The sequence below is a fragment of the Poecilia formosa genome, unplaced genomic scaffold, assembly GCF_000485575.1.
Source record: "Poecilia formosa unplaced genomic scaffold, Poecilia_formosa-5.1.2 Scaffold86, whole genome shotgun sequence".
In the NCBI taxonomy this organism is placed as follows: domain Eukaryota; kingdom Metazoa; phylum Chordata; class Actinopteri; order Cyprinodontiformes; family Poeciliidae; genus Poecilia; species Poecilia formosa.
Window position 1 is genome coordinate 613,309 of NW_006800025.1, and position 10,618 is coordinate 623,926.

General features: G+C 38.6%; 1 protein-coding gene across 1 annotated transcript in view; it reads right to left on the reverse strand.

Annotated features, from left to right (window-relative positions):
• The window catches only part of grik3 (glutamate ionotropic receptor kainate type subunit 3), a 140,210-nt gene extending 129,907 nt beyond the window's left edge, over nt 1-10,303 (reverse strand). The window contains exon 1 of the mRNA XM_007557241.2: nt 9,275-10,303. Coding sequence (XP_007557303.1) covers nt 9,275-9,389 — 115 coding nt within the window. The 5' untranslated portion in view covers nt 9,390-10,303. The remainder of the gene's footprint in view (nt 1-9,274) is intronic.
• Nucleotides 10,304-10,618: the final 315 nt, after the last annotated feature.

Sequence of the window (10,618 nt, forward strand, 5' to 3'; positions counted from 1 at the left end):
TCAAAACATTGTCAGAACCCCGCCCCCCCAAAGCCTTCTATAATGACTTTGAATACCTTAAAGGCCCATAGGGAGCTTCAACCCAATTAATGCATTGTATCAATCAAGCTGTAAATTAATATGTCTTTAAAGTTAAAAACTTCCTTAAGCATACAACACAGGAAAGCTTTCAAGCAACATGCTGAAGGACACAAGTTTTAGAGATGCATGTCATGAGGTTTTAAATGGACTGGTTGCCTTGTGGCTACAAAAACACAATCTCCATTTTACCCGTGCCTCTATGTCTTCCACATTCACCAGAATACAAGTCTTTTCCATTCTCTCCGTTTCGTCCTCCCCACTGGGTGCAGATCGTTTTTTGTAGACGGGAACACAGCAATTCCCAACCAAAACATTTGGCGTAGGTGCTCTATGTACAGTTACAAAGAAACTCTAGCTATCAGGTGTACACTGTAAGTTTGAGCCAAACTTTGTCTGTAGGCAGGTTTGAAATGCATTGTGAGATGTGGTAGAATAAGCAAGCTAACAAAGTCCTGTGCAACTTGTCCTGTTGAAATCATTAGCTCAATTTAAAATAATAATTTTGCCTGAAATAGAATTAATACACTAATGGTAAGACGCAATTCTCTGTGTTTTCTATGGAGCCAGAGCATTCGCTTCTTGTATTTACATTTGGTATTCCTTCCCCTGAAACATCTGACCAATAAACAGGCTGAATGTTCTTGCATTGATTGCGGTGACAAATTTTATGTTTGCCTTGAGTTTTCTCTGTGTGAAAAGAATCCCAACCAATGGAAAAAGTTACAACCTAACAAACCAACCAATTAATTGGGACCAAAATAAACAAACTACAGGTGTAGAAAAAACCCCTGAAGCTTTTGCTCTGCTTCTCCCTTTGTTTTCTCTGCTCAGATAAATTTAATTCCAAATAAGGACAGCTGCAGCACTTATGGGAAGACACTTCAAAGGCCTTCCAGGAAGCTCCAGACTGAAGTGTTACAGCCAGTGGCCTTGTCTGTTCTTTTTCTTTTTCCTCTTCTGTTTAGTTACAGGTGCAATTGCAATTTCCTGCCTCCTGGCTCCACTGTGTGAACTAGGTGTGAGAGAATAACATTTTGTTTAAATTAACTGATTGTCAGACTCATTGAAGAGCATTTGCTTGGGCAAAATTATATCAATCACTGGATTTGTCTTTTAAATTTTAGCTTTAGAACTGACTATGCAGCGATTGTATAGCTGCTTCTGAGATAAATTCCAATTATTAACCAAATTAACCAAAATGTATTTTTTAGTTAGTCCTTAAAAATGAATGCACATCATTTTCATTCACTTTAATACCAGTCTTCACCTGCATCCCAAATTAAACTTACATTCCATTCAAAAAAACTGGTAACTTATGAATATGCAAAGAAAAAGTGGACATAGTTTGATATGTCTTTGTTTAACAATTTACCTCAACAACCACAATCACAATGCCTGTTTTAAGACATTAAAAGTAATTTGTTTGGTATTATTGCTATTCACTGTCAATAACTACAAGCAATGTCTTGCAGCAGAATTAATTCAGTTGCAGGTTTAACTTTGCATTTGTACACATAAAACATATTAGTGTCAAGTCAGGACTTGTAATTCCTTTAAATAGAAGTCAGTCTTTTTGTTCTTACAACATGGGCTGACAGGAGATTCCAACATTATAATAACCTTACACCGTAGTACGTTACCACAGTAATAACTCAATAACTTCAAATAAAACTGTAACAAAACATGGCGTTATTACACTGGTTTAAATCAGCTTTCCAACTTTAATAGTAATAAAGTTAGGTTTATAAAAGTGATAGCCATTGTACTTTTAGCTTAAAGACCTTGTCTGTGTTTTCCCCTAATGAACGCATTTAAAAACAGCTGAGCTGGGCTTAAGAACAGCAGAGAGACTGCAGTTTACAGCAACTGGTTGGGTCGGGGCAGCAATCCCTTAGAGCCAAAAATAAATACGGTTTTAAAACTAAATTTTGCATTTATACCATTCCTACATTTTAAAGTATTTTAATTGGATGACATGCAAACTTCTACAGTAACCAGAGATTTCTCTTTTTGATTTGAGCAGTTGGTTCACTTTCCCGCCTCTGGCGGTCACTTCTACACATTTCTCTTGTTCACAAAAAAACAATTAGTTAATGTAAAAGAATATATTAGTTATCGTGTGAAACTTTCAGAAGTGCTGTCCATCACCTAAGTGTTAAGGTGCCGCTCCTTCGGGATGCTAAGAGCAGCATTCTGCACAGCAGCTGACTGCAAGGTCACTAGGCGAGAAGATCCATTAACCAGCTAGTATCAGTTTGTCGGACTCCCAGTGTTATTGGAGCAGAAGGGCAAAAAGGGATCACTCTCTGTGCTACAAGCAAGCTTCCTTTTTTTCTGTGCAGAGAACTACTCCTCCTACATTCTGCAATTGTGTATTGTGCATTTTGCTCGTCTTCCATCACTGTTTACATATGCAAGATTAAATAATTGATTTTTTTTTATCTTTACCATATATAAAATCCAGAAGTGATTTGTAAATCGGTGTCACGAGTACGTGTAATAGGTGGCTGATTCTAAACAGTGACTGTGAGGACACTCACCACTGTTCTCTCTGTTTCTATATAATCAAGATAGAAGAGTTACCACAATACTATGAAACTGGTGTTTTCATTCAAAGTTCTAGTCTCCTCTTCCGTTATGAAATACACTGGATAAACGAAAGGCAAACTATGATTTACATGTAAAATTAATGCTTTTTATTATGAATATTAATGTATTTTAGCTGTTTTTCTGTTTCAAACAAAAACAATTAGATCATGAGTTACTGTAGTTTTCCCCACAACAGAAATAATCAATATATAATGAAGGCATGGTCCAGGTAAATGTAACAACCAAAGTCTAAAAAGATATATATTTTTTAAAAACCCCTAAAATGGTCCAATAGCACAATTTTTAGAATTTAAAGTTGTTGTACTGAAATGCCAGAGTTAGTGCCAGAGTCACGAAAGGTTTTTTTTCCAGCTTCATGGAGTTTAAAGAAATTCAGGCCTGCCACTCCCCCATTTGCTGCTGGACATGGCTGGTTAGCTGGCTGACAGATGGCTATTAAACTTTTTCCTTGCTTACAAGAAAGATAAATTCAGCTATTTGGAAGTTCTTCTCCTTCCCAAAACTCATTCTTGTTCATTGTTTTGGGACTCCAGTTGGCAATCTATTAAAGTTGGCAAAATGTAAACAAAGCAAACGACAACAGGCTGTCTACCTGCAGATAGCCCCACAAGATGTTCAGTGAATATTTCCTTGTAAGATTTGAGTTGATAAATGCAAAGTTGGAATATTTCACTCAATAAATGTACTTGCCTAACATTTTTAAAATCAGGATAATTAATCAATTATGTTATTTAAATACCCGAAAGAATAATTGTAGAGTAACTGTTTTAAATACAATCAATCATGCTGATTGATTGTATTTAAAAATACTTTGAGTGAAAGTTTTACTTTGAGTGAAAGTAAAACTGCCGTACTTTCACTCAAACCTATCATATTCTGAACATCTTACACCAGCCCATGCTAATTCACTTAGATTTTTTCTAATGCCACAAAAAAGAAAATCCCAGTCATCAGGAAATCACAGCCTTATTTATTTCAATAGGCAGAACCATATGTTTGCAGAGGACCTTTCACTGGTGAGCACCCACTCTGTAGTACGATATGAAAACACCATCTGGTGTGTGAGCATCGGCAAAGATAAGCTAGCTGGGGGTAGATAGGAACCTGGTATGTCACAGGATTATCATACTGTCTGGTAGATCCGCTCTATTAGCCCCTGGTGGGTTGGATTATTGGATGATCATTACCATGTGTGACTGAATTTGGAGGCAGGTACTTGTGCTTCCCTGATGGAGTTCGGGCTTGTTAACACCTCCCATTACGCGTAGATTAAAGTATTTATGACTATGCATCCGTTTCACCTTATCAAGCACAGACGCTTTAAATTTTTTGACTTGGAGTAAAGCTACATGTTTCTTACATGTCCTTCCTGACATATAGTGCCACGTCTTATGCAAAGCACAACATTCTCTAGTGTGTTTCAACAGAATCGCAGATGAGTAGAGGAGACTGCACATTCGGAGATGAGTTGTTCGCTCAACAAAAAGAACATCTGCAGTTCCTCATCAGCAAGATTGAAGCTAATGATGAGCCACGAGTCCGCTGACAGAGAGAAAGGAATTGGATTGTGTACAAGAGGCCCAGTGAGACCGGACATATGTTTTAGAAAATACCGTGAATCGAGTACGGCTTTTATAAAGCACGCATGTGTGTGTGTGTGTGTGAGAGCTGAGATGCAGATGCCTGATAGTGAAGACAGAAAATGGGCCCCATGCTATTTCTTTTGCACTTTGTTTATCCCATCTGAGCTTATACATGTGGATGAAGGAGGCACACGTGAAAGCAGGTAAAACAACCACACTGTTCCTCCCATTTCAATCTTTGCTTTCACTTACAGATAATGGAATTACACATCAAAGAAGCCTCTCTGTGTATCCAATTCTTCTGTGACCTCTACAAGCCTTTGTTCATATTCACCACAACAACTCCCCGGCCCTCTGCGTCCGCCCGCAGCCTTCTCCTTGCTCACTTCATACCTCTGTCAAGGGAGAGATTAAATTTTGATGAAAATGAAATATTCATTTCCACTAAGCAACTGATGGCCATCTTCATTTGACAAAACTTTTGATGCGACATCCTCATTGTTCTTTTTCATCACCAAACGCATCCTCTTCCCCACTCTTCTGACCCAGCTACACCGCTCTCCTTTGGGTAATCCTCCATACAAGCACCTCTGTTTTGAATCTGGCTTTGTTGAGATGTAGAATCCTAAAGTACCATTACAGCTTGTTGCATGCCGCTGAAATGTGTCTAAATCATTTCAGATGAAACATTTGCACACACCCAGTCGATGAGGATCTCGGGGAGGATGTGAGTGGAGAGTGTGCCGCTCGCAGCTCCCTGCAGACGAGTGAAACACATGAAAACTTCTCACAGCCTTCTCCTGCTGCTTGTGCGGGGATAACAACAAGGCACTGAAGTGCCTCCGCGTGTTTGAAGATTTCAACTAAAAGAGGTGACCACAAACCCGATTTATCCTGCTGAAGCTTGCGAGCAGCTCATGCCGCACAATGCGGCTTCAAGTGCTTGCACATTTGTCAGCTCGCATTGAAACTTTGAGGCTGTTTCAAAGACAATAATGAAAGCGGGGAACGTTGCCTTCTCAAAGCATTTTTGGAAAAAAAAAACTAAATGAAAAATGTATGCATGAAGGTGTTGTAGGGGAGTAGCGAGGAGTGGAGATAATGAAATAAACATAAAATCATGAGGGAGATTGGTTATGTGGCACTGATTAAGTGACTTAAGTATAAAACAGATAAAGTAATTGATTATTCAATAAATCCCTGTCATACAGTGACTAGCCTCAGACACAGAAAAGTGACAACAAATGATAAATTAGTCTCATCACTATACTCATAAAAGAAACTGCTCATAATATGTGATTATCTTTGTATAATCTATTGATAAACACACTGGGGAAAATAAGTGAGGAACATGCCAGCATTTCTGTCTATAACTATATTTTTAATGAACCTAACACTATATTTCAGCAACAGTCAAAGTAATCCACGTGTGCAAAAAAGCGAAACAAACAAAACAAATCAAGTTATGCATAATAAAGTTTTGAAAACATACAGAAAATAAAGTGCAAGAAGGCAAAGAAACCAACAAAATATCTTAGGTCTATCAGCATTGAAAACCAGTTGGCCCTTCCTATTCTGTCCTTATCAGTGCAAATTAATTAATTATATATCCCAGCCAACAGCCAACAACAATCAACCTATGGTTTCTAAAAAGCAAAGAACCCATACTGCTGCAGAAAATACTATTGGCACCGGTTACAGACGGATCTCTAAACTTCAGAGTGTACCAGTTAGCACTACTAGAACCGAAGTCATTATTCCTTTGACCTCAGGAACCAAAAGAATATAAAATTGTTGTTCATGTGTTTAGGACCACCCCAAAGACAATTTAAACGAGCAGGTCCAATTTCTTAATGATGTCATTCATTTCACACCTCTGACACATCTGTCATACAAAACTCCACCGCTGAAGAAAAAGCACGTCGACGCTAATTTAAATCCCGTTGCAAAAAAATACAAACAAGCCAGAGAAATACTACAATAATAAGATCAGCGTGCACAAGAACAATTAGGAGGAGAAAACAGTTTGTGGGGAAGAATAAGTCAAAATCGCTTTACACTCCACTTACTTTCTGTCATACCTAAGCAACGCATGCAGCATCTTTGTAAGGAAAACATCTGGATTTTTTTATGACCCAAAAAGCTTTTCTGCTGATAAATGTCAGTAGCTGTTCCATATCATTCAAATTTTATTACAAATGATTTATGAACTTCCAATGTCTTTGCGGTGATTACTTGACTTGTTATCAACATGTGAAAAGGGTTGAAAGAAATATATTTTCCAAGAAAAATTAATTGTTCAATAAATCATTTCTATCTTTTATCTTTGGACTTAACTTGCAATAATGCTATTTTCACATAAAAATATATCTGAATTAACATGGAGGCTAAAAATAATGAGTGCAGGACATTTCTCAAATGATAGTAGAATGTGGTTATGGAGAAAGACAAAAACAGCTCCATTATTAGTGTCCTTTTATCTCTCCAAGCATGCAAATTATCTAAAAATATTTGTGAAGGGAAAAATATCCCCTCTGCTTCCGTGATCACTTTTTGTCCTTCTTACAGAAAACGCTCCATGCTCTGCTTAAACGGCCCCTTTATGAGACAGGAGGCTGCAAGACATGTCAGGAAGGAGGGAAAAAAAGAATTGCAAAGGGTAAGCAGAGGGAAACTAAAGAGAAACGCAGCATGTGAGAGGACAAATACAGTAGAAATGGTCTTTTATTCCCTCCAACAGATAGAAGCTGCTGAATGATACAGAGCAACCATCTGGCATCAACTCGGAGCAATGCACTGTAAAAGCACTAAAATCAATGGCAACAACTCCACCTTGGATGCCCACCATTACCCAGATGGTGTACTTGGAGAACTGCAGGCCACCTAACTCAGAGCAGACACGGCACAGACACACTACCGCCCACCTCGATGAATTTCACTGGTTCGCTGGGGTTGGTAACCAGTGCTGAGGAGCAACATTAGCCACACTGTGTTGACTATGAGAGACCCCTCTGATGGCCTCTGCAAAGTGAGTGAGAGACAAAGAGCGCCCAAACAAACTACAAATCTGAAAAAAACAACAACAAAAAAAAACAGGAAATATAACCTACTAACATCTCCTTCAGAAATCCGCTCAGCTATAAATAATCTGTGCACTTATAGAACAAACTTTTACTATCAGTAATATTACATATGCATTTTGCATGATTTATGCACATATTAAGCTCATGTGGGAGAAGTTTTTAAAGAGAATATTAGATTCTTGTATTATTTTTACATAGGAAAAAATAAATTAATTAAGCCAGCCGCTTTGCACAAACACTTTCTTTAAAAAGATAATATCAGGAGATATGTATTGTGATTATTCTTTTCTTCTCTTTGGTTATTAAGGTGAAGGAACCTTTTCTTGCATCTCTCACCTCTTGGCACTCACACTCACGTTTACCGCTTCTGCAACACAAGCAATGACAGATCCTATAAAAAGCAATGGTGCTATTGTAGCACATTTCTGGGTAAATTTGTCTTTGCACCTTGACATTTTTTTTTAAAACAAAGCTTGTCAAATCTATTTTGGGTCTTCATTTCGGCTGCTGCCACTTGAAAAGAAGATCATAGAAGGAAAAGAAAATAACCCTTGACCCAAACAATTTAAGTTCAGATCAGTAATGAGAAAACTTTTGAATTTGTGCAGTTTCTGAAACGTCAATATGTTATGAACACAGTGATGTGAAAAATCACAGCTTGCGCTGGGCCTCCCTCAAAAGCTGGATGATGTCTCGTTTTACACATCGCTGCAAACAAGTTACACTTCATGTTTTCCATTTCTCTAGATGCAAATGCTAGAAATATATTAAAAATAAAGATAAACAACATTCTTCACTCACTGTCCTCTAAAACCTATTTATCTTTAACTTGTGCACACCTCACATATATAAATATATTGGGCTCCCAAGAGACTTGCAGAGAAATTATTATTTACAACAACAGTGTTGATGATGGGATGTATCAAACAGAGAGACAATTTCCAGCTCTGAGAATACAAGATATACAGTGCACCAATTAATCCACTTTAAGCCATCTGGAAGAAAAAAAGCCCAGATCCTTTTAAGATGGTCTTACCCCCTGACTATACTCCGGCTGTAGTAGTGGCATTTTAATGAGGGGACTACTGCCATTTTTGAGCAATTGTCCTTACATCATTCCACTAAAGTAAAAAAAAAAAAACTATACTCCTTGTGGCAAAAAAAATAAATAAAAGAAACATATTGATCTTCATTCTGTCCCTGTCTCTTAGTTGCACACAATGTTTTATCACATGGCCAGTCTGCGAAAGACAATTCTCACATTGTTTCCTCAGTGAGTGATTTGAGAAAGAAAGCTAATGAAACTTGGCTTCATCATCTTTTTTTTTTTTCTCTGTGGCGAGATATAACTGATGGGGACAACTTTTACTTAGTGTTTGCCAATACTTTTCATGTGCAAGTATTTAATTCAATAAAATTTTCAAAAATGCGTCCTACTATTTGGGTTTGCATGAAGAATTTATGTTTCAAACTTTAGAAGGGTACTATTTTTTTCCTGGTGTTTAAGTATTTTTTATTTTATTTTTTATTTTAAATGCAGAAATGCGTCCTTAAAAAAAACATTTCCAGGAGGCAGTGTGAATATAGCCGGTGACTCAACACGCTGCCCGTAGAAAATGGAGCACACAAGGCACAGTGCATAGAGGTCACACAAGCCCACAGTGTTTCCTTGCGCGGCACCTGAGTTCAGAAGGCGTTCACAATTTACTCCTGCAATGTTACTTATCGGCACTTTCGCTGAGATTATTTCTAAATATTCACACAACCTTAGCGTTTGGTGAGAGGCTGCTCGTTTCCATCAATAACTAACTGTGACTCGCGCGTAAATGTGATGATCTGGGAGCAACTTCCAAGGTTACATCCAAACCTGAGTGAGTGCTCGCACGAGTGGATACAGCTAATGTGTTTCCAACTTACCAATTCGTATAACGTGAGGCATCCCGCAAGAGTACTGAATCCAAAACAGGAATGCAATCAGCGAAGTCCAATATTCCCAAATCGCACTCCGGGGAGACAGCCAAGTATTTCGCATGGTTGCAAAGTCGTTGGATCCACTTTTTTTCTCTCTAAAAATTCCAAAGATGAGTCAGAATTGCTCATGAAAACTGAATTCTACTACAGAGCATGTGTGGATTTGAGTAAAATGCGACAACTCTGCGCTCATTGTTCTTGGTGCAACATTCTCCTCGGGTTTCTTTTCTTTTTTCTTCTCACCAGTCTTAGAAAGAAAGATGAGGATAAGCCCCCCTCCGTCCCTCGCAGGCGGATCAGCGAAAACACCTGCTTCTGCAGGCTGCAAACAATCACCCCGCAGGAGTCTCTGTATACCCTCCTGCACACGGTGCCGTCTGTCTACAGGCAGAAAAGCCGAGCCGAACTCCTGCGCTTCGCTGCGCCACTGTGGACGACTAGAACTGCGCCTGCGGAAGTTTGGCTCTCCTCGAATGGTTTTTGTCTTCGTCAGCTCGTACTGTGATTGTTGAGAAATTTCAACATACTTCGGTGACTCCGAAATGCTTCTCGTGGTTTAGTCACTCCAATACTGATCGCTTCACTTCTGCAAACTGCTCCGAACGCAGGGAACCCGCTCCGGTCCGGTTGCGCACCGTCATTGGCAAAAGAGAGGTCACTGAAGAAGGTCCATCTGTTCAAAGAGATTCTTGCTACGTCGCATTAAATTAACGAACGTTTCACTATGTGTTGGTTTGGGATATAATGCGGGCAGCCGTGTATCTGCGTGCGTCTGACGACCCTGCTTCCACGGTGCCACTAGAGGCACGCGTCGTTACGCATTGCTGTCAACTATGTCCAAGTGTTCCGTGGAGGTGAGAGGGATCCGAATCACCACCCGGTTCTCTACTTTTCTGAATTTGTCGGCGCTTTTGTTTCAGTCCATACATTATTTCTCGTCCTTACCGCATTTTTATTATTATTTTTTTTTTTTTTTACTTTTTTGGTCGGTGCATGTTTAGTTAATTGGCTTCTCTGACCTCAAACATGAAAAACAAAAGCAAGTGTTTACTTGATTTGTGTGTTTTAAAATTAAAATATTACATAGACATGCGATCTTTTTCTTTGTATTTGGCTGTCAAAAACTATTAGTTGGGAGTTAAATTAGGTTATACTTTTCTTTACTTATTTAAAACAAGAAAAGATAATATAACATAACGTACATGGCAAAGAAAAACAAAAATTGACCTGAATACAGTGAGGTCATGTTGTGTCATCCATCCATGGTATTATATGATCATACTGAGACAA